This window comes from Nothoprocta perdicaria, unplaced genomic scaffold, assembly GCF_003342845.1.
Source record: "Nothoprocta perdicaria isolate Ctin4 unplaced genomic scaffold, notPer1 scaffold_43, whole genome shotgun sequence".
Taxonomy (NCBI): Eukaryota; Metazoa; Chordata; class Aves; order Tinamiformes; family Tinamidae; genus Nothoprocta; species Nothoprocta perdicaria.
The window spans coordinates 3501893-3529618 of NW_020455677.1; the positions used below are offsets into that span (position 1 = coordinate 3501893).

A 27726-nucleotide genomic window follows, 5' to 3' on the forward strand; every position below is an offset into this window, starting at 1 on the left:
AAAAGGGAACACTGTATGCAGAAACCTTCAGCAACCCTTTTCTGTTATGCTCTCTGTGTATTACGAAGTTGTGAGGGGCCTTGGCTGTTGCATAAAAGGCACTAAATGCCAGTTTGTGCTGACACCTTAATGGCTTGCTCAGGACATGCTTCTCATTACCTCTGCTGGGCTAATTTATTCTATACTTTGTGTTGCAGTTGCAAAGAAAGTCTTCTTTAAATGTCTGTAGAGTTTTTAAATTACTCTAAAGGAAAAAAAAAAGAAAAAGGAAAAAAAAAAAGAGAGAAAATGCAGATCAATTCAACTTATAAACCCCAGCATAATAAGCATTATTTAGGAAGCAAAAAATTTGTGTTACCATTTACAAGCAGATGATAATATTGTAGGACTTCTTTGTCTTTACTATATATTCTCCTCTAAGTACATCGAAGGTCTGGTACCATGAGCAGCACAGAAGGTTTTTAACTAGAAAATAGTGATTTATATAAGCTTAATTAGCATCATGTAGTTTTTTGTTTTGTTTTGTTGTTTTTATACAGACAGTCTCGTCTGAATTAGAGAAACATTTCTAAAGCTTTGTAACCATTAGAAAGAAAGAAGGAGGGATAGGGCTTAAGGCAAGCTTTGGGTATCAGCTGCACTAAGTAGCCTCCACATCTCTATTCTGTAGGTAAATAATGCCCTGGCTGTGTGAAGGTTGCACGAATTGGCTTTCAGTCTAGTCACTGCACTGCTATGACATTAATCCATAGCAGAATTTGACCAAACCACAGGGATTTCCAAGTCCCTGCAGGGAAAACCAAGTGGCTTTTCCCTTCTTTACTGAGACAGTGATGTATTTGGAACTGGTCACTGGCTAGGAAGGAATCACGATTTGTGTTTTGTTAGCTAGTAAATGAATGTCAATTGAAACTTGTGGAAAAAAACAGGTGGGGATAAAATACTGTTAGGTCATAGCGCAGGGATGCTATATAGCTGCAATACACTGTGTCTGCACTTAGGGTGACAACAGGATTAATGGATTGCATTGAATTAATTTGTGRTATTGCAACTTTGACCTTGGTTTTAACAGCCATTTGCAAGCTCGCTTTCAGGCTTAGTAGGCCACATTGTGGAAGTGATAGGTTTGCAGTTGAGGGAAGTTTTTGACCCTATATCATGACTGTGAMTGAAACTCTGTCTACACTACTGTGCTTATATCATACCAAAATAATAGGAGTATTGTTATGCAATGCTGACCTTTAGGCTAAGGTGATTTTAAGCCTCACGCGTAAACACTGTCGAAGAAAACCATCAAAATCACAAGTTCAGGAAGACTTATTTTATACATCTGTGATATAAGGAAGAAAATTGGAGATCTGGGATGAGATCCAGAACTGAACTTCTCAAAGAGAGAGACTGAAGTAGTCGACTTTAGCTGATTAAAGATATTCTGATCCTGTTTTTCTCTGCTGTTTTGACCTTAGTAAAGTTCACTTAGTATGTAATGGAAAAAACAACAGGTTTGATAGCAAAATGCAGGAAATGCCTTCAATCATGGCTGATTACAGTAGCAGCTTTTCTTCTGTTGTTTCCATTTTTTAGAATGCTCTTTCTGTGTGCCTGAAACAATGTAGAATAATAGTGCTTTGGAGCCCTTTATTTTGTATTTCCAAGTAGGGCAATTAAATGTCTGGCTTTTCAATGGCTATGCATACTCTTCTGGATGCTGGCAGATTCTGCAGTCAGGAGACTGCAATATGAGAAATGTGAGAAAAATTAAGAATTGTTACAGGGCATAACTTTAAAACCTAGCAAATTTTGTGTGTATGTGGCAATTCCAGTGTATATAACATGCTGGATAAATGGAGAACTTTTTTTAAAACCTGCCTTTGCTTGTCTCCTTCCTACAAAAATGGAAGTTTCACCACTAATGCAAATGAGAACAGGATAAATTGCTAGTGAGACACAGGAAGCAGGGAAGAAGCTATACTGAAAATATGCAGCAGCTCAAATTCATCTCTCTTAAATTTAGAAAGTAACTAAAGCTTCTGAGTCAGGAGCCTGTTTGTCCTGGACTGCATTTGCAAGTGGGAGAGAAAACTGGGCATCTCTAGGGAACTCTTGCACATTCTGTGCATCGACTACTGGGAGATTCCTGTCTCCTAGACGGGCATGGAGGGAACCTGGGGCAAACTGTGGTACCCCCATCCAAAACCTAATGTTTGGTGAGATGAATCTGGGCCAAAATCCTGAAAAAAAATGCATAGAAGAAAATTATCATCAGAACCGCAGTTCTGGGCACCCCAGTATAGGAGGGACGTGGAGCTTCTGGAGAGGGTCCAGAGAAGGGCAACCAGGATGATTAAGGGAATGGAACATMTCTCGTATGAAGAGAGGCTGAGTGAGCTGGGCCTGTTTTCTCTGGAGAAGAGACGGCTCAGAGGGGATATGATTAATATGTATAAGTTCAGGAAGGGAGAATGCAGGGAGGAAGGGGACAGGCTGTTCTCACTGGTGGCCAGCGATAGGACGAGGGGTAATGGCCACAAGCTGAAGCACAAGAAGTTCCATCTCCAGGTGAGGAGCAACTTCTTTACTGTTAGGGTAACAGAGCAGTGGAACAGGCTGCCCAGGGAGGTTGTGGAGTCTCCTTCTCTGGAGGTCTTCAAAACCCGCCTGGATGCCACCCTGTGCCACATGCTGTGCGGTGTGCCTGCTTGAGCAGGAAGGTTGGACTAGATGATCTGTAGAGGTCCCTTCCAACCTTAAATATTCTGTGATTCTGTGAAACCGAGCAAAATGTTTCAGAAGTCTGGTTGCTTTCATGTGGAAGGTAAAGTTAAAAGCAGGATGGAATTGTGATTGATTGCATAGCATCCTTTTATTCTGTCTTTCCTGCTATTTGTGATGGACTGTAACACGTATTTTGGGGTTACTGTGAGTTATAAGGCTTCACTGCTGAGATACTCAAATGAGGGGAACTATTTAAGKTGCCGTATGAATGGACATGCATTTCTTGGCCGTGTGTTCTACTTTATGTAAAAAAAAAACTTTCTATGAAGGAAGCAGAGATAGGAAAGAATGTCAGTATTTTCAGTTATCACAGAACTTGTATGCATGAAACCGAAGTATTGTTTTATTTTCTGTCTGTTTGCATAATTTGTATTGCATTGGTGTTGAAATCATGGTGAGTTTGGCATCTTAGCTACTAAGAGCACCCAAAAGAACCATTGCTCCTGTTTTCAAAAGGCCAACATGTGAACTGATCAAATGTAAAAAATTCATTAGTATGCCTGTTGATAAAGTTGCTAAGCTTTCTAAACTTGATCTGACAAGCTTTTCTAGCTTCATGCCATCCTTTCACTGTCTTTCATCAAGGGCCTTTATCAAATAATGATTTAGAACTGTTTTGCTTAAAAGGATTATAAATGTACATAGTAGGCACTTTTYGTTTGCACTCCACCTAACCTATTGTTATAATGTGCAATCTAATGCTTATGTTATTTGAGATATTAAAAAAAAAAAAACCAAGAACACAAAGCACAGAGCCTCCCAGAGTCAAGCACCCCAGCTGGAGCGTGTCCCTGGCTAACCCCGGGGAGCTCCCTTGCCTGCCGTGGGGTCACGGAGCAGTCAGTGAGGACGGGTGAYGCCGCGCGCCGTAGGCGGCCCAGGCCTAACATCGGGGCCTTGTAGTGGAGGTTCAAACCATAGGTTGCAACCTGTCATTCATAGCCAAATAGCTAGGTGGCTAGGAGATCTTTACAAAAAAACAGAAAAATAATGTGTTTAACCAACTGGAGATGGAGAGAGAAAACGACAGAACCATTAGTAGGCTCAATACCCAGCACTCACAAGCRAGGTGGGAGACCCAGAAGACCAGGGACGTCTACCTCAGCTAGGAGCACGTCCCCAAGATGAGGACGCTGTTTGCAGCTATTTGCATGCTGCTTTGGCAAAAACCTTGGAAAAGCCCGAAAGAAATGCTTCATTAAATCTCAAGGAACTTTACAAAGTGACAGATCTATTTCCTAGCTAGGTTGACTGTAAATTTATGGGACATATCATTATATACTCTAGGCCTAATATGAAACCAGCTCTGTTTAAGATGYTTCTCTAGTTGGTGTAAAAATACCAGGCTTGCCGGCCATGTGAAGACAGAATTGCTGCTGGAGTTCAGCACAAGATTYATCTAAATCAGACCTCCAAATACAGACTAAGAAACAAGCACTGCTGTAACTCTACCTCCCATTCTGGCCTTAGGCTCACGGAAAAATTACCGCTTTCCCAGGTAGGGGTCATGGAAGGACTGGGTTTAAAAAGCAGCAAGCTGCAAGTATAAAAGGCAACTCTCTCCTGAAGAGGAGAGGGAGACCACTCCCCTGGTGCTTAGTCAGTTTTTGAGAATGTTTTATGTAATGCGTATTTCAACTTCCAGAAAGTTCACTTATGCTCACAAATAAAAATGTGGAAATAATAAGAAAGGAAAAGCAACACAAAAGAAAGCTGTTGAGTGCTATATATTTATTTGTCAGCACGTTATTTTAAGGAAACTCAGTTTAGTCAGATAAGCAAATCATGCACTTGTAATGTCCTAAGCGGCTACCGACAATTGTAAGCAAGTTATGGTCAGAGCCATTAGAAAGCCCTATATGGAAATTGTTGTATATAAAATGTTTTTATGCCRCCAGAAAAATCACTAGTTTCCTTAAGCTACTTTGCCTCTTCATGACTAGTGTTTACAGAGCCACCAATGGCATTTATGTGTATGACTCATTCTGATTTTCTTGTAAGGTAGGCAGCAAAACTTGCACGTGCTACATATGTCCCTTGTCCCTTCTGTGACACCCTTCATAGTGCATAGGCTGTTTGCAGATAACACGGGGTGCACATTATGCCAGACAGGGAAAGTAAGTGCACGGGGTCTAAAAAGTAAACGTGCACTGACGGAAAGTGCATCAATAGTCACATTTAAAATCAGCATTTCCCATTAATATCGGATTTTCTCATTTCTCTCTCATCGGTACCAGGATTTAAAAAAAAAAAAAAAAAAAAAAGCTATGCTGGTGTCTTTTGAATAAAATATTTAAAGCAACAAAGGAATCCCCTAATGAAGGAGACTCCTGATATATCTAGCCCATAATTTATGCATGGAAGCAGAGATTTAATCACAAAAGAAGGTAATATCTGAACATAAAAATCATTTCTTTTTGTTTTTGAGCGGCTTCATCCAWCTTGCTGAGATCTGAATGTAGGGCTTGAATTAGGTGGATGTTTTGGGGACACCAATATATTTGTAGAATTAAAACAACCATTTTGGTAGATTCATCAGTCTTCTGGAAAATAGTGTTTCAGACAGTACAAGTGATCCAGATTTTGTGATACTTACTGATTATGATTCAGACTTGTGTTGAAAATACAACGCTACAGCATACTACAGAGTATTACAGATTGTTACTAGGCACTGGAGAGGTTCACTGGGGCAGAATTGTGTCTTTGTCCCCATGAGAATCTGCATACCACTGAGTAAGGTAGAAAGTAATTTACCTTAATTGAAAAACAGCTTCAGATTGCTAAATGAAATTATTAATTGATATAATGAGGATATTTTCTTCTATTGTGAATTTCAATAACAGTAGTACCTGGAAAGTGATTTTGATGGGTTCTCTGTGTCTTGTTACCAGGTATTTTCTCTCTTACCTTCTGCAGTTTCTTCTGTGTCCAGTTAGGACATGCAGCAGAGATGGGATTTTCCCATGCAGCAAAACAAAGGCAACGGCAAAACAATTTCAAATGCACTATTGAAAGGGTTTAACGTTGCTGAAAGTCATTAAAAAAAAAAAAAAAAAAGTGGTCTGCATGTGTGGCTTCCAGAGCCTTCCTTTTAGATGTCCTATACATGTTCAGCGAGGTACCTTCCTTTACTGAGCTGTCATTGTACAAAGCAATATCCTTGCTTCCAATACAGTTGTTGCTAGACAAAAATCATTATCCTTTATAGCTGGCCTACACTCTGAAATGTATATGCTTTCTGGCTTTTTAGCCCATTCGGCAATTAGAGTAGAAACAGATGCTGTAGGGATATTTCATTGTCAAGTGATTGCTTAAACTAATATTGATCRTGCTTCTTAGCTGCTTGGCCTTGTTGTTCAAATGTGGATCTCTTAGATCCACTGATATTTACCTCATTCARTGGCTACCAGTAGCAATGTTTGGAAGAATTTTATTGGTTTAAGCCCATTGTGACAACTCAATTGCCTTGCTTCCACAGGAAAATTTTGTGTTATCTAAATGACACACATGGCCACACGTACCAGGTACTTCTTYGTGACCACTGTTTGAAATCAGACTTTGGGAATCTGATCCTGTGCAGACCTAAGCAGCTCAGCATTTACGGGAACTGGATGCTGTCAGTGTCTCATGATGCTGGCATATTGAGGAATGAATGAGCGTGATGGAAGTTTTCTTGCAGGTTTCTTGCAGCCAACCTGCTCTTCTGTTCCGACTTGCACCAACCTTASCATAATCCTGATTCTTTCTTGACATCCTGCCAGTCGCTCCAGCTTCTGAGGTGCTTGTGATGCTGGCAAGTATCCAGAAACAGAAGCCAAGACTTAAATTTCTGTTTCACACTTTCTGAAAGAAAGGAAAGTTTTAAAAATATATTTTATGTAAGTAACTGCCTGAGTCAACTGAACTGACTGTGCAGATTATCTTGGCAAACAAACCAGAGAGAGAAATAGCTTAATCTAACATTATTGCACTCAAGCAATCTGSGCATTTTCCTAGCTTGACTGCTCAGGCAGCTTGCACTTGTATGTAATTACTCAAGCTGCAGGAACTCCCTTTGTCAGGCACAGATAACTTTCCTTAGTTCCTACAAAGAGAATGCAAAACGTGAAAAAGAAGAATTTAATAGACCTTTGTCACTGAGCTATCTGACACTGTATCGTTTGGTAAGCTCTGATTTAGAGGCAGACAGCTGGCACTAATACCAGGAACCAAGCAAAAGACAAAATGAATCATCCTATACAGCCAATTAATTTACATTCCAGCAACTGATAGCTATTTACTGTGCTTGCTGGCATGATAGGGGAGTTGGCTACTTCTTAGAACAGTTCTGGGGAGATAGGAATCCTTGACAACTCTTTTCTATTACTTTTACATTTGCTTTCTCATCTGTACCCAARTGTTTTGTTACTTTGTTTGTTTCTGTGAGAGATTAAAGGGCACATGCCCTTTTCTTCCATGCCCTTTTCTCACATTTATTTAGTCTCTGAACTTTATTTTTCCAAAGTTGCAACCATACTTGTTTGGTTTTTTTTTTTCCTTAATCTGGAAACTGTAAAATAATAGACTAGATTTTGAATTGTTTTCAGTGTGCACAGTGGGCAATGATACCCTTGCGGGCTAGCTATGAGTTTGGCACTATGGCAGGCTCTCAGCTTACTTTTTCACCTCCCATCTGTTCTTCCATAGGAGTCATGCTGCTGTTGCTTTAGTCTCTTCCAGATTTTTTCTGACTTCATTCAACTCTGGTGCACTTTGTATTTGTGCCAATAAGAATCTACTGGTATTAAATTCCATTAATGCATGAGTAATTAAGCTGATGTCCTCAGTGCCTGGAATAGCATCTTGAAGAAGCTTATAGGCTTTGCTGCTTTGTTTTGGCTGGATGACAGGGTGCCAGATGTTTTTTGTTCTGTCAAATAGGCTTATGACTTGTTAAATAGTAAGAACCTTAAAATTGACTCATCCTTTTACAGGTATGCTTGAAATTTGGTCTTTTCAGGTAGTCGAAATTTGATATTTAGAATCTTGGTTTTATTTGCTCAATTCTCTTCTCCTCATCAGGTTAATTTTTTGTTTAGATTTTCTCTTGGTTGCATGAATCTTTGAGCCAGCAAGGACAAACAGTGGATATTCTGTCCTCCTGCACTCTGTGGTGGCCAGTGTTAGACTGTATTACAATCCAGATTCCCTCAGTTTAGGAGATTCTGGGGTGGTGGATCCTGTGGATAGGTGGAAACCGATACCTGCTTTTCATTCCATTTCAAGCACATGCTGGCATTAAACAAAATTTAAACAACTATAGGCCCTAGCAGCTCCAGAGTGTCATCTGTCACTGGAAAGCCCTGCTTCTGGGATGACAGGGTTAATGTGGCTCTGAGATCAGCTTCTCCTTTCAAATGGATCCAGTTTTCTGAGCAACTTCTTGAATTTCATTCATTCCTGTCATAACTATCCATTTTATGACCTTCTTTCTAATACTCTGCTGCGATCCCAGCTGGAAGTGGTTCCCAGATTACATCAAACCTAATTATGCTTTGATTGATTTATCTAAACATCTTGACTTTTTGAAATTCAGCTTGTATCCTTCCATTTAGGAACATATAATTTGAGATTTAGAGGGTTAAAAGATGAAGCTGCAAATACAGATTTCTTTCCCTATTTGCAAGTGCCAGATGTGCTCAGAAGATCTTGATGTTGTCATAGTCTTGTCTTAAAACATGTCTTTCRATTGTAACAGTTATGATTCCCTGGGAGAAAAATTTGGAGGATGATTTTTGGAGCTAGGGGTTTCGTTTTGTTTATTTGACTTGTGCGATGGACAGATAGCTGTGTGATAGCTGTCATCCTGTAAATCCCTGTCCCAACATATGTAGAAGTGATTCTTTGGTTAAATGGTTAGATACAGGGGATTATGTTGTATCCAGTCAGATACTGGCTGTGTGTAGGAGCTGGAAAAAAGGATGACTTTACAGAATGTTAAAATATATAGTCTGCCCCAAGGGACCTTAATGTGGGTAATCAACTGAGGATCTGCAGGAGCAGTGTAACTGATCTGGAGATGGGAAGGTCTGGTGTAGGGCATATCAGTTGCAAGGAACATTTCTATGACTGGTATGGATTTCAGCCACATAATGCCTATCTGATAAGACGTGTATCTGTGGGAGACAGTAGATTTACTGTAAGTGAGGTAAATCTGACTTTGTTGGACTATGACAGGCTTCTTGCACATGCACAAGTCCCTTTGTAATATGTATACTGCACAATTGATTTCTACACGCACAGTAAGTCATCCAGGGCTTCCCAGAAATGTCTGATTTGCTGCACACATGTGCAGTGATTATGCAGCATTTGAGTAGTAAGTCCAGTGCATCCCAGAAATATTTGATTTTTATGCTGCCCTGTGCGGAATTTATGTTAGATTCAGGTCAAGCAGCATGTCCAAAAGTCTTCAACATAGGGAAAAGAAAAGGGATAGGAGCGGAGAGGAGTGGAGAGGAGAAGAGGGGGAGGAGGAGAGGAGAATGCTGCCAGGTAAAATCAGGAAGAATATGAACATATCTGGGGAAATCCAAGTATACTATTACCCTGGACATGTCCAGGGAAATTCCAACATAATGTAACTTCTGAAGGGCTGTTTAATCATTTAATATGTCTGACAGCTTCCACTGTGGTATGCTGACTTTGATTCTGAAGAGCAAGCCTTGAAAGGGAGACACTTCTCCAAAACATATCCTTAGAATAAGATGAAGGCTTCTCACTCCTCACTCAAATGGCATTTACTGGCATTAAGGACTTTTGCAACAAAACCTGTGTCTTTCTGTAAGCCTTGGGGTAAGATTTGTTCACAGAGGTTGGCATGGGATTTTATTACTCAGATTTAGAGCTTCTCTGCAAAGATCCTTCTGATCGAGTCCGTCTATGGAAACCTCTCAAAGAGGGCTAGGAGCCAAGCTCTAAGCAGGTATCCACACTTGGAGTCCCTAAAGGACATATGCTGTGCTTTTGATTCTTACCTCCTTAGGCGTTCAGGCATGCACGATAGAAGCATCTAGAGCCTACACAGAAATATAAAAATAAAACAAGCCATGCAATAACATTGGATCATTGTCCGTTTTGAATTTTATCAGTTATCATGAAATATTATTACTTCTTCTTTGTGTTTGTGTGTGTGTTTGTTTTTTGTTTTTTTTTTTTACTGCAACTCAGAGGTTATTTTATGTCCTGCCTTTTGCCTTTCCAGAACCTTTCTTAGTTTAGTCTAAAGCAGGCAAATTAAATGGTACCTAACATCCATTGTGTTGGGTGGTGAGATAACCATCAGGGGTATATTTAGAAAATGTGCAGAGGGCAAGACAGGAAAGGTGGATATCCCTTTCTCAACCTGTTTTTGACCTCACCCAATTTAATAACTGAAGAATTGTGTATTTTCTCACAATTACATTTGTAGAGGGTGATCAGAGACAGCTGTTAAGATGTGTCGTTGTTTAACAATGAATGCCAAATATTCCTGTGAGAGTGTTTCCCAGCAGCTTTTGACCTGCGGAAAAGAATTATACTTGCAAAGATGGGAGTATTGTCTTTCAGCCCTCTCCCTGCAATCAGAATTTTGCATTATAAGTAAGCCTTCGGAATCCTATCCAAAATAATCAAAGTTAAAAAGTAATTATTATTTGAGCCTATGTAATCAATAATTTGGTATGCTGTACTCATGCARAAAAAGGAAGAGTGGCTTCATCACTGAACACTGTTCATGTTCACATAGACAAAATTTGAGATATGCAGCAAGTGAAAGAGCCTGAAGCTTTTCTGTGCATTTCTGATGCTATGTTAGAAGCAATTGTGCTATCATGTTGCTAAGGAAAGCATAAAGGCCAGGTCCTGCCTAGTGCTTGTCATGGCCTGCTTCCCTGTCGGCTTTACCCAGGCCTGCTGGGTGAATACAACCAGCCTTCCAGGCACACATGGAAAGGAGGACTACAAAAATGGTGCTTGTGAAACCACCTAGTTGCCATTTTCTGTATAGCTGGTAATCAAACTTAGGAGCACATGTTCAAAACTGCCAAGGTCATTTAACTTGGGSCCTTTTTATTACAGGGACCTGAAACTGGACAATATTCTTCTGGATGCTGAAGGCCACTGCAAGCTGGCTGACTTTGGAATGTGCAAAGAAGGGATTCTGAACGGAGTGACAACCACCACCTTCTGTGGCACGCCTGACTACATAGCTCCAGAGGTACTTTTTACCCTGCACTAGGAATAAAACATGTATTGTTTTAGATCTTTTTTACAAGTAAATGAAATGAGATTACACATTCCTATGTGATCTTGCAGAAATCTGTTGCTTTGGATGGTGCAAAGAACATGCTCTGTGGGTAGGAGTGACCACGTGTGGCTTTTCTGTTATTTCTTCCCTGAGCCTAACAGTATTCTTCTGCTCATTCTCATTTCTGATGCAGCATCGCTCTGAAAGCACTTAATAGCCATGAAGGTGCTATATGCAATGGAGATCTTTATTAGATATGAAAATATCTTTAATCTTCAGTGAGACCTAAAAGGTGATATTCTGATGCTAGGAAGCATAATTTGTTACCATTTTGCATTAGATCTTTGTGGGAATATCATTGTTTCATTTCCTTAAAGTACTGGTGAGTGAAAGATACTATTTTAGTGGTATGGTCATTCATATGGATGAGTAGGAAATGCAGAAAAATAGGATGTTGAAAAAATGAAGAAAAATAGGAGCTTTTCATATGGATGTTGCGTCTCACTTGGCAACACCCAAATTGATTTGAAGGAGTTTATTGGATGGATAAAAGAARTGGCACGTATTTGTGTTGGTTTTACATATGCTAAATTTGGATGAATCTGCATCATTTCGTTAGACTGTCTCCTGGACAGACTTTATCTGTTGAGTTTTGTTATTAACCTTTTGCCAAAGACTCAGTGCAACGTTTCATTGGTGTGTGTTTCATCAACCATAAAGTAGTAGTGGTCAAAAAATGATAGCTTATTGTTTGCTGGAGATGATGTCTGAAATTCATATTGATAGCATTAGTGGCGGTCAAGCTCAGTAGCAGTAGAGCTAAGGTGTGAATCATCTTGAAACTCCTAGGAGCAGTGAATGGGTGTTTTATAGAGTTTGAGAAGAACTCTGGCAATAAAAAAAGGCAAACGTGATGATTTTGTTTTTGTAGAACATTTTTCTGATTCTGTTTGAGAAGTGAATCCTTTGATGACTCCTTTAAAAATTTGATGACTCCTTTAAAAATTATTGCTAAAAATCAAGCACTAGTAAGGTTCCAGGAGCTTTTTCACAGAGTCAGTAATTTAAGCTTCCCTTTTGTTATATGAGTTGCAGCCACCTTATCTCCTGTCTCTATTTGCATCATGCTTGCTTCTCTCAATTTTCTTTACCAAAACCCAAGTTCCAAAAAGTGACTGGATCAAGGAAAAATCCTGATTTTTAAGATTATTAATTTCAGTTAATAATCTATGTAAAGTTCAATATCTAAAAATCTAATTGGGATCCAAGCATGTGGATTCAAAAGTTAAACTCATTTCTGCTTTTATATTAAGACTGCATTTGGTTTTATATATACAGCAAACTCGTGATTCCTTAAAACAGCCCTCTAGAAACGCACTTCACTATGTGGATTCTGCCCCTCATACTAATATTGTGTACGGGGTCCGGGAGGTTGTTGCCATCCCAGAWCATTTAAGCCATTCAGCTTCAGCTTCTGCAGTCGCCACCTCTTTTTTCCCTGGTCCCGTGTCCTGCTGAAGCATTGCAGCCAAACTGCAAGCTGCTTTTCAGGGGAGAGGAGCCAAGAAGGAGCCTTGTTCCTTGTACAGCAGCAGTTGTGTAACCCGATGTAATACAGGAATAATCCGTCATGCCAAGTGACTACTCCCCACTAAAGGGGTTCACTACAAGGCTGAACTTCTGCCACACAAAAAGTTGTGGGCATTTTTTGTTTTTCTGAAAGCCAAGGCAATTAAAGCAAATTCTATGGCCCTGTAACATGCAGTATTTTAATGATGTAAAAAGGACTTCAGCAAAGAGGCCTTTGGCTTCCTTCAGTCCTACTGAAGGACAAGTATAAATCCCTCGGATGATCTCTGGGCAGCAGTACAAACTGGTCTGGTTTGTTTTTGTTCAARAAAGGGATGAGGGAGTATTTCGTGTTTTCCACCACTCTGTTTTGTATATAGAATTTTTTCCTCTTATAGCACAGCATGTCATAAACAGTTGGGAAGGATATACAGCTCTTGCTCATGAATATGCCCTTTGCCTCACGGGACCGATAAACTCAGTGCTTCTGAGAGCTACACACGGGCACTGAGCTCTGCTTGCTGGGGCCACTGAGTCCCATCCAGGCATTAGCAGGAGAGGGGCTGTGTTGGTTTTAATAGAGTAAATGTGCAGCTGAGAGGCTTTTCTGACTTGCTCCCTCTCCTGTGCTCCACCAGATCCTCCAGGAGTTAGAATACGGCCCGTCAGTGGACTGGTGGGCTCTGGGCGTTCTCATGTATGAAATGATGGCTGGGCAGCCCCCCTTCGAAGCTGACAAYGAAGATGATCTCTTTGAATCCATCCTTCACGACGACGTCTTGTATCCCGTCTGGCTCAGTAAAGAAGCCGTCAGCATTTTAAAAGCCGTGAGTCCTCAATTACTTGTTTGTCTCCTCCTCCTGCTCTCCTTTTTGTTGTTGATGTTGTTGTTTGTTCTTTTTGATCAAAATTGAATTTGCCTAAAGTCGTTGAGAACAGCCACCGTGGGGAGTTCAAGCTCAGTTCAGAGAGCCACTGCGAGGAGACTGGGGCCTGGGATGAATTACGCTGCTTGTGGGAAAGGAACACGATGTTTGTATTCCAGGCCGGTGCACGGCGCGCACTAGTGTTTCAGGGAAAACCCGGGCGGCAGAGCCTGCACGCTGCACGGAGGGAAGCATTAAAGAAACAGTGTCAGTGAGCTCACGGAAAGGGGCCACCCTCCTACCTTTTCTCCCCCATAATCAAGCCCTTCTGAAAGCCTCTGCTGCCAAAAGCTGAGTGTCTACGTCTTCCTTCACCTAACCACTTCACAAGCAGCCTTCCTCCAGTGTTGCTGTTTCTGCCCTGGTTGGTAGCTTATATTTATGACGAGTGACAGACAGAAATGTTTGCCACCAATTGCAGCAGTTATTTTACTCAGGTGGGTTGTGGCACTGGGCTCCTTCTCCATCTAAACTTCGCCAAAGTCCCAGAGATTTCCTTTATGGTGTTTTGGTTTTAGTCTCTACAAGATCTGTTCCCATGCACAGGCTTCTTTCTGAGAATCTAGATTAGCTGAGCTATCTATTGTTCTGAATGATGGAAACACTGCTTGGAGGGGAAAAGTTAGCTGATAACCCTTGATAAAATGTGTAGTGACAGAGCATTGCATGGACTGGGAAAAGGTACCTATTTCACACAGGAAGCAGAGAAACAGACTTAATAGCTGCCCTGAGTGCCTCAGTGGTGGCAACTTGTGAGAAGTCTGACTACTGATGATATACCTTAATCTTAACCACACAAATGCAGACATGGAATTGGGCTGCGTGTTTAAACAGTATTTTTGTGAATGTGAGTAAAAGGGCATTGAACACTAGTTTCTTTTAGGCCTGACTTTACTATAAACATTTACTTTGATTTTCATGAGACTGTTTTCCTAGTTCTACTTTTTGATAATAGTATGATTATTTATATTCTAGCCTAGTCAATTTTTAACAATTTCTAGCTAATCCTTAATGCCATTTTAAACCTTAAAAAGAGAGCCGCATCCATTGAATAGATTTGTACTCTAATAAGARATTCCTCATCAGACAAGATGCCTTGACTGGCACAAATTATATAGAAATGAACAGAGAYGTGCCAGGTTACATCATAGAAAGAAAGAATTCCCTTGCAGTTAGTAACCTGCTGCCTATACAGCCAGGGTGTGAAACGAGTTTGAAGCCTGTGCTCTTCACCTCACCTTTTTCTACATTCTATTCAAGAAGAGCAGGAGAAAGGGAGGAAAGAAAGGGCATCTATGTGTTTTACCACTGAATGCTAGCAAGGGATTAGGTTTGGAATACTTCACTTCCTCACATTGTGCTGAGATATGGATTTGATTCTTTAGAAACTGTATTTTTACACTCCTCCAAATGGCATGTAAGGAAAGTGCAATAACATGACATTCACTTGTATTGAGTAACAATGGGTTTTATTCTCTAAAGAAGCATTTCATTCATTATTTCTAAGAAAATACTTCTGGGGATAATTGTTCAGCTCACTATTGCAAGGCAGCACGATGCTTATCCCATGAAATCCCACAAATCTTATTAGTCCCGTTCCTCTGAATTGACAGGAATTGCTATTTAAAATTCTTCCTGCCTTGTTAGGAAAACAATCCTGCATTGAAACTGGAATGCATACTGCTGACAATAAGGCAAGTACGATACTCAGATTGCAAGGAGAAGCAGCATATAATTTGGATTATATAGTTCAGTAGCAGATCCTGCAGTTTCCATGCRCTGTTTCTCCAAAGCACTTGGCTGCTGCTCCCTGGCCTGCTCTCTCCTAGTCACCAGAGACTCTTGGAGGTGAAATGAAGCAGTACATAGGAATGTGTTTTGTGGTTTTCCAGGAGACCTCACCAAAGCACAGTAATGCCCTCAAAACCTTAGTTTCTCTTGCCCTTAGAAAATATGTCCGCTTGCAAAGGAGCTTACGGTGGAACACGAGCCCACGCCAAAAGGCTCATCTTTGGGGTGGCACCWGTGTTTCAGGGACTTCAGCTGCCTGGCTGATCTATGTTATCTAAATGAGATCTATGATAGATTTTAGACATCTTTATGATATCTAAAATATCTCCTGTGCATAAAATTATCTACCTATCTTAAGGTCTCTGCACAGAAGTTCTTTAGGAAATAGGTAGAGCAATTGCTAGTAAGGGAAGGAAGAATAACAGATGAAAGTCATAACAAATATGCTTAGTTGCCATGAGTTGAGGTCAATGCCTTACACAAGTTGTACAGCATTTGGAGATAAAATAAGAGAGATAAAGAAAAATAAAAAGAGGAGATAAAATAAGAACTATGCTGAACATCTTTTAAGCTGTCTATGGGGGGTAATATTTTCTCACTGTCAGTATTTTGGCCAAAATTGGAGGTAGAAATGCTGAAGGGGAAACTGTTCTTGCAGTGCTCCCAGCCAGATGGAAATAGGAGGTGTTGGAAATCAGCTGGAAATGTTTTTCTACAGAAAATAACACATCAGAGTCCTTGAATTTTTCAGGTTGCCTGGAACCTCTGAAATGTAGAGGGGATCCTTGTTGCATACGCAGAAGAAGGAACTTTCGCATAGGGCTGTCTCTGAGAAATAGGTGGTGAATGACAAGGTGCTTTCCAGACGTTGTCATTAGTGTTTTATAACATTTTCCTCCTCTCCCTCCCGTCTCCTCAGTTCATGACAAAAAACCCCAACAAGCGGCTTGGCTGTGTGGCATCACAGAACGGGGAAGACGCCATCAAGCAGCACCCGTTTTTCAAGGAAATCGACTGGGTCCTTCTGGAGCAAAGGAAAATCAAGCCACCCTTCAAACCTCGGATTGTAAGTAGCAATTTGTGTGTCATTCGGAGAAACCTGCGCCTGTTCATTCTCGTTGTTGGCTGTGTTGAAACATTAAACTCCTTGATAGAGAATTTTGGGGTTGAAACAATAGTATTCGAATCACACTGAAAAGATTGCCCTGTCATTCTTGCTCTGAAGGTAAGTGGCAGGAAAAGAGTAATGCACAGGGAGATATTTATACGCAGGCACATAAATCATGAGAGGTCTGAGGCCCTGCTTTAATTCTTCTCYTATGTTCCTAATGATACCTTGGTCTGCAAAGTGCTGCAACGGAGCATTTACCTTCCATATGAAGGTTGCTTCAGGCTTGCATTGCCAAAGGCTGGTGGATTTAGTAATGAAAGGTAAAGGAAAGAATTTGTGATTATTAGTATTTCAGCTGAAGGTATATGAAAAAATACATATTCCCCAGCTTTATGGGGAAAAGAAGCATGTATTATAGATAAGTTGATACATTTACTTGTTGCTAAGTAATAACCAAATATTTATATTTTGAATAGGCATGTAGGACAAAATAGGCAAACTTCAGTCTTACATGCAGAAACAACAAAAGCCAAGCAAAAACACTCAATTTTTCTTGCCTTCCTCTAGACAAAAATAATCAAATATTGTAGTTCACCAAATGTCAGCCTTTTAGCTGAGGTCATGTGCAGGAAAATTTGTATTAGAATAGTAAATGAAAATAATTTTATGATAGATCCTTAGAGACCGAGTCACACTTTTTGACTTTGCACCTTTCTAATTATTTCAAATTATTTGTTTGATTTACCTGTGAATATGGTTCAGCTGCTTGTTGTTTCTTTCTTTAGATCATTTATGAAAGTATTAAAAAAATGGGGCTTAACATTGAATCCTAATTCATGAAAGTCAGAGGTAGAGAACTCAACTCTGTCATTGCAGAATCACAGGCTATGGACACACAATACATTTAGCTCTAGTGCAGGAAGAGGCATTTCCCTGAGTTCCCTGTTCGGAGGATGGAAGTGAGGCTGCTTGTGCAGAGGTCGGTCAGAACAGGAGCCTAAAGGCTGCTGCTTGGAGTCTGCTTTTGGAGAAAACTCTCTCACACGTGCACATGTGCTATGGAAAAGCTCAGAAACCTTACTCAGTTTTAATTTGAGCTGCTTGTGTGTAGCTCTTTTCCTCTTTTTATTAAAAAAAAAGACCTCTCTGAATAATTATAGTTGCTTTGTTATCACTGCAGTCTATATTTATCAAAAGTTTGGTTTGTTACCAAAGCAGAAAGCACAATTCCAAACTAATTTATACTTCCTCCCATCCAGCCTGCTTACTAGCTGTTTTCCTTTGATGCTTGAAGATGCACGTTCACGTTGTCAATAGCTATTTTTACAGGGCCCTTATTATTATAGGAAGCAGTTCTTGTGGTGGTGGTGGTTCTTAAAAGTCGGGAGGGATTTGGTCTGTCAGGCCTTCTTATTCATTGCTGATGTAAATGCCTTCCGTATTCTCAGTGCAGCTTCCTTCTCTTCCTGGTAATTATGTCACTGCTGTTATGTTGTAAAACTATTTTTATTTCATTCACTCCTACCATTTTGCTCCTTCTGTCTTTTACCAGTTTCATTTAATGACATTTAAGTTGGGTACTTCAGCTTTAGTGGTAATTTCAGAGGATTTCCGAGCAGTCCTTTGTAAAATTCCCAAGATAACTGGCCTTTTATAATTGTTAGGCTGATTTTATACATTCTGTTTTAATTACATCTTCTTTCATTTTTCTTCAGGCTGCTTCTGTAGGATTTTATACTGCTTCTTCCTGTATTGTATATGCCAACTTACTTTATTCTGCCTAATTTTATTCTTGTAGTTTAATAGTTCCCTATGCTGCTACTTTTCTGAGCTGTTTCTTTACGGCAGTGAATTCAGATAGCATAGGTCTGTTGTACAGGCATCCCTATTATTTTGTGYTCTTAATCTGTTTTCTCTAATATATATTCCATGGTGTCCTAAGCCTGACAGGTTTTCAGACATAGTGCAGTTACGTTATAATTACACTCTGTTTATGACCCATCAGCTGATTCATAGCAGCTTTATAAATTTTGCAACTGTTCACATTTTGTTGTATGGAGATCTGGAAGTTTTTACATGTCCTCTCAAGATTGAACAAATTATTGGTGAGAAATAAGGCCTGATATGTGTCCAGGATAGACAGAAAGGACCATACCGAGAAATTATAATTACTGGTGATGCAATTCTTGGAAATGGGAAAGGAATCTTTAAATTCTGTGTAGGGAATCCTTAAGGCAGTAAAGTTCAAGCTGATCATAAATACCTTAGAGGTGGTTTTGGATACTTGCCAACCACAGGGAAATTGTGCTCACTTTGAAAGATACAGAAAAAGCTGTAAATTGAGAGCTAATGAAATTACAGTCTCCCTCAAAATCTAGATAGAAATTCCTCTCTAACCCTAGTTGTGAGTGTTGCATCCAGAAATATTCATTCCAACAAATAAGCACAACTACTGCAGAAATACATGGCCTGTGTTTGAAATGTGTTTTGGCTTTTAATCTCCTTCAGTACTGATACAGAGCCCATTAAGTGAAAGTGACTTGTAATATTAAAAGAGAATACGAAAATGGCGTTTATAATTTTAGTTTTAGGTGAACCTAGGACTGTGAAAAAAAAGCTGAAACTGGTTTAATAGGCAAAAAACAAACACTCTTGTCTGTACACATGTGCAGGAAAAATGGAATACCATGTACAAATAGTCCAGGGTGCATTTAACCTGAGATTGGCATGAACATATAAAATTGTACTCATAGAGAAATGCACATATTTACACAGATGTTCAACTAATTCCTGACTAGCATGAAGATGACTGAGGGGGAAAATTTTATAACGACTCTGTCCTCTGTCTTTTAACAAATTCTAAAGCATAGTGCTTATGCAAATGAGCTCTGGGTAAAATAAAATCCTGACACTTAGGCATTTAAAAACATTAGGGAAATGGTCAAACATTGAGGTCCCATCACACAATGGAAAAATCTCCCAAGGGAAGTCACTGAGGATTTAGTGCTGAAGCAAATGCTGCTTCCCTTCTGCCTTGCTGTTCCACATGTCCCCAAAGTGCTTGGGTCTGCACCCTGCCTGGCAAACAGGCTTTTTCTTTTCTGATACTTTTTATTCTTGCTTCGCTRTATGTAGGCTTTGTCTGTATCCTCTTGAAATCAATACTGAGATTCCCACTGGCTCCTCCTTGTCAGTCTGAGGCAGCAGGAGGACCATGTAGGTTTTCTGAGGAGCTATACATAATAGTGCAAGACCTCTGCTTCTCCATGGGTCAGGTATGTCTCCACCTCTGCCAACCAGAAGTTTGAACTTTCTGTCTGGACTTCACAGAATCACAGAATGGTTGAGGTTGGAAGAGACCTCTAGAGATCATTTAGTCCAACCCCCCCTGCTGAAGCAGGAACACCCAGAACACGGGGCACAGGGTGGCATCCAGGCGGGTTTTGAAGACCTCCAGAGGAGACTCCACAACCTCCCTGGGCAGCCTATTCCAGGGCTCCGTCTCCCTCACAGCAAAGTTCTTCCTCACATGGAGATGGAACTTCCTGTGTTTGAACTTGTACCCTTTGCCCCTTGTCCTATCACTGGCCAACACCAAGAAGAGCTTGGCCTCAAAGACTTGGGAGAAACTGCCTGGTCATTTATTACCAGATTCTTGAGGGTTTTTTTTAATGTCACTCATGCTGTAGATGTATACAAATATATTCCCTCTTATATCAGAAGTTAATACCATTAATGTGTTTCCCATATGATAATGATTTGCTGMCTCTAATCATGTCTTTGAGGCTGAAATTTCTTTCTTGAATGAAATTTTTAAAAGATGCTTGAAAAGATTGATAGGTTTTTGAAAGTTTGCAAGAGAGCTCTGGACAGAGCAGTCATACAGATGGCTCAGATTTAGATTCCTAGGCAGTGGTAGGAGTGGAACACCAGGTTGTGTTAGATCAAGGCAATGGAAACAGATCTGATGGCCTTAAAACCTGCTGTGAAGAATCTTTGACTGCTCTTCCAGCTTAATGACCTGGAACAGCAAATATGAAGGGATGAAAATGCACTTAGGCCTAGTACTGTGATGCATGTTGTCTACCAGCCCTTCCTTTCCTAAATCTAGATTTAGAAAGCTTTAGAGATGCTTTATTCTTTGGGAGCATTTCTCCTAACTATGGAGTTATTATAAAGGTTAGGCTGCTAGAGAAAATAATGGAATAGCTCTGGGATCTGGGAGGAAATACAGAAATCAAGCAGGCTTTTGAGCGGGTATGTAGAAGACAGTTGATCTTGATAATGTCTCTTGAAGATTATTCCTGTGTTCTTAAAAAAATGATTCTTTGAGTTTCAGAGAGTATCTTGAAACTCTGTTATTTTTCCATGTTAATTTTAACACAGACATGACAGTGTAATTTTATATTCAAGAAGCAAATTCCATCGTAATGTTGGCAGAATTCTGTTCTCCAAAGCAATTTTTGTGAGAGAGTGCTCACTTTGAGGCACTTCATTGCTTTGTTGAGATATTTTGGCTCATATATTTTTCCTGGAGTTTTTCCATTTGGTGAAGGAAATCTCCCTCATCCCTGGCCATGACAGCTGGCTGTAGTTTCCAAAATAATTTATTGCCCATGGACTGCAAAGGCCTTAGTAGTACTCAGTGATTCTCTGCTCTCCATCCTTCCTTCTTTCCATGCCTAAGCTCCTGGTTTGGTTGAATTGGATTATCTCTTTTTCCGAAGCATGTTTGTCAAACTACATATGAAAACAAGGGTTGATTTCTATCCAAGTCATTGATACCGTGTTACCCTTGTCCAGTCTTGCTTACTGACATGATGGGATAATTCTATTTATCCCATGCCAAATAATAAAATACACATTCAAAACACTGATTGAAACAGGTAAGTATTTCACCTTGAATATATGTTACTGACATTTATATTGTCCAAGTTGTTATTTTCTGGCAAAGTTTGTATTTGAAACAGCAACAAGTCCATAACATATATTTTGCTGTTGCCTTACTGTTCACCAAATATATGAGATGCTGCAAGAAATTCTCTTGCTTTATGCCATTTGAGGGCACAGCTGGTGCTCTGCTGGCTTTCCAGAGTGAGGTGCTGGCCTGCTATAATTTATCACTAGCACCAGCCAGTGAAGTTCTCGGAGAGATGTGCACAAACAGAGTAAAGAGTGGTAATATGTAACACCCTGGACCCCAAGGATCACTTCCCAGGGAGGAGGGAAATTTATGATCCTAAATTTGTAGCTCATTTATTTGAAGTCAGCTTCGTAAGAGCATTGCTTTCTTGTGTCTTTGCAGAGCTGGACCAGCACAATAAACTTAACACCTTGTCTCTTAAGCTATAGATCGCAGTGACTCTGTGTGCTGCAAAAGAAGCGTGAGACCTTCAGAAAGTCCTGTGCAGTTCATAGCAAAGAAAATCTCCCTGCCTTTTAGGCTGGGTTTTCTCTGTCAGCCTGCATGCACGCATGCAAACAAAAATGTCCTTGTCATTTCCCCTGTCGTAAATGTCAGGGTTGGGAAGATTTGAGACTTTGCCTAAGGAGTCCTCCACATGCAACCGCTGAAGGACTGTGTGCCAGAGGGTAACACAAAGCCTGGTGAAACAGATGTTTGCCATATGTGTTATCTTTTCAGCAATTACGCCAAAGTCTCATCTCTAATGGTTTTATCAGGGCCTGTGGCAGTTCATGCTTAGTGTGGCTGTATGAAGATAGAGTTAACAAAATAATTGTGTTATCGTGATTTACTGTGAACGTGCAGCTTTCATAGAGCACTACTTAATTTTATGTGTGCCTTTGTAAATTCTAATTTTTCTGCCTTAAAAGATAACCATCTTTAAGGGTGTTAGAAACAAAATGAGCAAGACAGTTTTTTGCGGAATTGGCCTGTTGATCTAAGCAGGTGCTGCCAAAAGGGCTTATTTAGACCTTCTAATCTGACTCTCTCCAGTTTTCAGACTCTTCCATTCCTACCATTTTATCATTGAGAATGTTTTCTGATTATTTGTGTCTTCTTTCTCTGGTTCTGCATTCTCTGGGCTAAAGGATTGATCTAGCAAGCAAGACCTGAGAATTGCAAGATAAACAGGTCCTTTTACCACCTTTCCTAGGAACTAGGAAACTAGGAACTAGGAGAGTGTCCCAGGACTCACCACCTAACCTTTTTATGCCTCACTTTCTTCTCTGTGGATGTAATAGTGTCTCTCGATGCTTAATGCACAATTGCACAATTGTTGCCTCTATGGCAACTGAGGAACAATGTGATTGAGAGGGTTAAAATCCAAATGTTCAAGATCAGACCGACTTTAACTGCCCTACACCTGTATCGCTTCCCTTGGAAGAGTGTTCTGTGCTGTACCAGACCTCAACACTGGGAGATTTCATCTTGATTTTTGGTCTCAGATGGCCTATATTCATTTGCACGTCTCTCTTTTTACCTCTAGCTCTAAGATAAACTGTTGTCTAATCGCCTCCCCCCTTAGTTACCATTCTCTGGGCCGTGGTCTCTGTAGTTTCCTTGTGAATCTCAACTCCCCTGTTAAGTCTTGACTTAAGGATGCCAGCAATGTCTTCTCCTTTGATTTGGCAGACTTGCCTAGATSACCTGTGCCAAGGCAGATGCCGCCAGTGTTTGAAAGGGGGCTCACGTCAGCTCCTGCAGCCGCGGTCAGGGAGAGCAGCGCGTGGCTGAGCTCCTGCAGCACCGTCTGCTGACGTGGAGTAGGGCTGGAGTCCTTAAAGAGGGACCACATCTCTGGAGGAAACTTTGAAACAGAAGTCTTGCAACCCTCCCCATGCGTTCAGATGGCGTTATGTATGTGACTGTTAAGAGGCAAAGATATTTCGACTTTTTAATGCGGGATTTTTAACCTCCTGTTGGGAAGTCATGATACTGTTTACTGGGGGGATTTTTGATACGCCTTCTTTTTTTTTGTGACAGTGGATTGTGTGGCCGATAAGTGCAGAATTATGACTTTGCCTTTACACTGTGGGGGAGAAGCCCTTTGAAAATGCAGTATCATTCAGTAATGCCAAAAGGAACTGTAGGAAATAACTGGCCAAGTAAATTTCTTTTTGTATGAATGTTCTCTCTTTTCAAGTTTGCTTCAGTGTGAATGTCCCTCTTTAAGGTAAGGCCTACAGTATGGGGAAAATGCCAAGGTAGGTCCGTTTTTAGGCCTGATAACCTTGAGGTGTCCCTCCAGTTTCATAATATATTTCCATTCRGTCATCAGTGCATGGCAATGAGCATTTAGCAGATGGGCACGCGAGGGGCTATACTGCATGCGTTTGCATGAAGTGTTCCTGCTAAGACCAAACCCTGGGAAGTGGTCTTCAGGCCTCAGGCACAAACGCACCATCTTAAAGCATTGTACATGATGTATTCCCCACTTTGCTGCAGGCATTTCAGGCATAGGAAGACAGTGGGCCTTCTTCTGAGAGTGCCACTACGATCACTGAGAGCGATGTACGAGCAAAGCTTTAGAAACAGGGGGGGGAAATTGTATTTGACAGAATTGTCATGTCCTTTAGGAAAAAAAAAAAAAAACTAAGGAAAATGGATGTCAACTTTGGAGGCCATAACTGTTGAAATCCAACATTTTGTTTTTCCTTTGTATTCTGATCCTGCCACAGGAGTATCATGAATTAGAAGCTTAAATGTGAGGTGGTTCCAGCACGTATCACTTTGGTGTTAACCAGTTTGTTACAGGTTGAAAGCCTCGACCTTGGAGAGTTTAGCTGGCGGGAGGCACTCAGCAGCCCCAACACCAGCACTGCCTCCTGGCACCTCTAGCCTGTGCAAAGAGTCGGGGCCACTTCTGCCTTTTCTCACAACAAAGCAAAGGACTTCGGCTTTCAAATAAGGCCCACTAGCTTGGGACCTTGTGCAATCACTGGTCTCTCCCAGAAGCGCGTAGCTTTCCAGGAGGTTATATCCAGCATGTATCACAATTTAAGGAAGTGACATAAGCGAGCTGGTAATTTTAAAGGTTTTTAATGTTTGTTTAGAGGAGCAAGGTTCTGATTTCCCAGAATTTGCACATTCTCTTAGTCTTAGTTTCTTATTCTCTTCAGTGCCAGTGTGTGCAGCAGCTGTTTTTAGCTGTGATTACCACAACACTAGCATTAAAGAAGTATGAAAGCTACTTCCCAGCACTGCARGTTCCCAAATATTTATAAGTTAAACAACTTTTATTATGCTTCTTTTGATTCTGTACTGGGTATCCAGCAGTGTTTATTTCGTTTTGTAGAGTCCTGGTCTCATAACATTAAAATCTTTTCATACTGAATAATTAAATTAATTTAACTATCTATTAAATGTACATTTTTAAATAGTGCTTGTTGAGATGAAGCAATAAGCAGCAGGGCCATTGCAGGTTTTCTTTTTGAGTTCCTCAAAATAACACTGATTCTTTTTCAGTTTTTGGCTGATTAAATCTCTGGTACTATTTTCAGAAAGTAATCTAAGCTATTAAGTGAAATAATATTTTTATGGTTACTTACAGTTTATTGTTAACCATTCAAATAGAAACACTTTATTTATATATTAGCATAGATAATAAATAAAATTCCTGATTTGAGCCTTCTGATTTCCTTGAAGCCAAACTCCTGTAAAACTACAGCTGATTTAGGAAGCAGTGGAATTTGGCTCTTTATCAGACAGAGGAGAGGAATTTATCAGGGAAAAGGAAATACTGTTGCCCAGGGCTGAAAGTCCATGCGCAAGTCCCATTTGCAACTGGAGTCCAGGTGAACTGCCGGACCGTTGTTGTTGTTGTCACATATATTGATATTTTAATGTATCTATCTAAAGACTTAAAAAAATCAACAGAAATCTCTAACAATTTAGTAGTCTTACTATTAACTCATCTTTATTTAGCCGCYTTCACTCATATAAGGTAAGTTCTACCATAACATTTCTCAGTATGAAAGTAGTATSAGTAACATTTTTAGGATTTCAGCTCGAGCTCAGTTTTATGTCCCACAGTTCATAGGTTTCTTTGAGCCACGCTAAACTGGTTTCCAGAGCCCATCATAAAAATAAGCCAGGCTTTAAGAACTCTAGAAGAAAAKAGTCAGAATATGTGATTTTCCAGTATTCTTGCAGGTTGAATTTTAACCTGGAAGCTTGTGAGGCCATACACACTGTTTCATTAACTGCATTTTTGAGGGCAGAAATATGCACTTTATTTGGCGTATTGTTTTGATAAGTTTTAAAATATAAAGTTATTTCTACTACCACTCCATCTACCTATCCTCCCTACCTTGTAGTATAATCAAATCCTGTTGATGTATTACTTATGAAACAGATTTTAGCAAATTCTAAGTTTGCTGTCCTCCTGAAATCTGAATGGCATCTTGCTCACATGCTCCTTTCTGATCAACTTGCATCAGTACCACGTTGATGTGTTTATAACATCCCTATAGCAAGTGGTAGGTAGTTGTCATCCTCAGTTCTCCTCTCCACTGAAGAAATTCTTGGACAAAATAAAGTTGCTAAGGAATATTTATTCTTGAAACCTAGAGACTAGTCAAACAAAGAAGAAAAAATGAAGGAGTTTTTGAATAAAACAGAGCAGGACCCAAAAGATCCCAAAAATGATCTGAAACCAGGGCCCAGTGGGCCCAGCAGCTCTTGCTAGTTTGGAAATCATTCCCTGGGGATTTCAGCAGGAATTGGTGATATATCTCACCTTTAAAAACCTTGAAAAGCATTTGGCATCCCGAGGAAAGATATCTGCAAACTTGGGATCCATTGTGGACTTCCAGAAAAGATTGCTAACGTCATCATATGCATAGTTGGCGTGCTGAGGTATAGCAGCCACCCSGCGTAGCTGAGTGGTGCTCATGGCCGGGATCCCAGGCTATATCCAGTACATCGCACGCTTTACCTTAAATTTATTTCACCAAGTCTCAACATAATTTTACTTCTTGTTCTTTCATCATGTGTGGAAGCCCTAAGTGATTTGTTCTTGCAGTTCACTCAACACTTTACATCTGAGCCTCGGATGGCCTGATGTAGTACTGCCGTTCCCTAGACAATCGTGGGAATGTGTCATCTATTAAAGTGCAGGTCTTGAAAAGCTAGAGATGTAAAGAATATATTGAGTTCATCTTATGACCCTGAAGAGGATATCAACAGTAAAAAGCAGGAATAACTTTTACTTTTATGAAATCAAAGCCAGCTGCACTGAGAACCAAAGTAACAAAAGTGTAATATTAGTTTTATGTGTGAGTGTGGCTCACGAGAATGGCTCTAATGGATAACAGATAAGGATCTAATCTGATGAACAGTGAAGCACTGCACCAAATGCATGTCCTCTTCCTTTAATGCTGTTCATAAAATATTTTAAAGTACATGACAGAAAAATATTAAAATGTATATTTTTAGCTAATATCTACAGATACACTTTTGGTATAACACTTTCTGCTTTAACACAAACTTGAATGCAGGCATAGGCTTATATAATTTGCTATAKTGAGGCCCAATATTTTACAAATAAAATCTTACTGAATTGTAAATATTTAATTATATCCTAAGTATTTAACTATATATTCTCTGAGAAATCTCAGGATAGCAGTACATGTTATCTTGAGATAGAAAAATCATCTGTGATTGTTTGAGGATTATTTATTCATTTGTTTTGTTTTTCCCTAGAATTAATCATGTGGCAAATGTATTAGTTATCAGTGAGTGGTGTTTAGGAACTGTTTGGACAGTTGAGTTTGAGCAAAAATATGCTGAAGAAATACAAAATAGATTATTGTGTTCTAGTTCATATATCAAGTATTGGAGGTAAAAACATTAAGAGTTACTGTAGGTAGCACTAAAGGATAAAAACTGGAATCCCTCTGGTTATTTTTTCTGTAATTACATTGGACAGCTGATTGTAGGCAGAATGAAACATCCAAAATGTCATTGATCGGTGTGTTTATCCAGGAACACAGATGAGACAGGAGACTTGAAATATTTCTTTACACCCATTCATTATTTCATTCAGCTATTTGCTAGCATCATACTCAGCTTGACTCCTTGTCTTTGTGTGTTTGCTTAAACTATGGAAAGAGAAGTAAATCTTTAATTTCTCCCTGCAGATTAGAAGTAGTACAGTTTGTACTAGTGGCCTGTTGTTTTTCACTCTTGTGAAAATTAATTTTAAACATTAAAGAAATGTAAAGGAAGATGAAATGGATGACCTGTGTCCAATTCACCAGAACAGCAAAGATATTTCATGCAATTTTAGTTTTGCTACATTTAGTAGGTAGTAGCTACACAAGAA

General features: G+C 39.9%; 1 protein-coding gene across 3 annotated transcripts in view; it reads left to right on the plus strand.

Annotated features, from left to right (window-relative positions):
• Positions 1-27726, plus strand: part of PRKCE (protein kinase C epsilon) — a 265165-nt gene that overhangs the window by 227149 nt on the left and 10290 nt on the right. For 2 of the 3 annotated variants that reach the window (XM_026046229.1, XM_026046231.1), the window contains 3 exons: positions 10870-11008; positions 13246-13434; positions 16244-16390. In XM_026046229.1, the coding sequence (XP_025902014.1) occupies positions 10870-11008; positions 13246-13434; positions 16244-16390 (475 nt within the window). Of the gene's footprint in view, positions 1-10869; positions 11009-13245; positions 13435-16243; positions 16391-23544; positions 23561-27726 lie in introns of those variants that run through there. The other variant, XM_026046230.1, reaches the window with a different exon arrangement.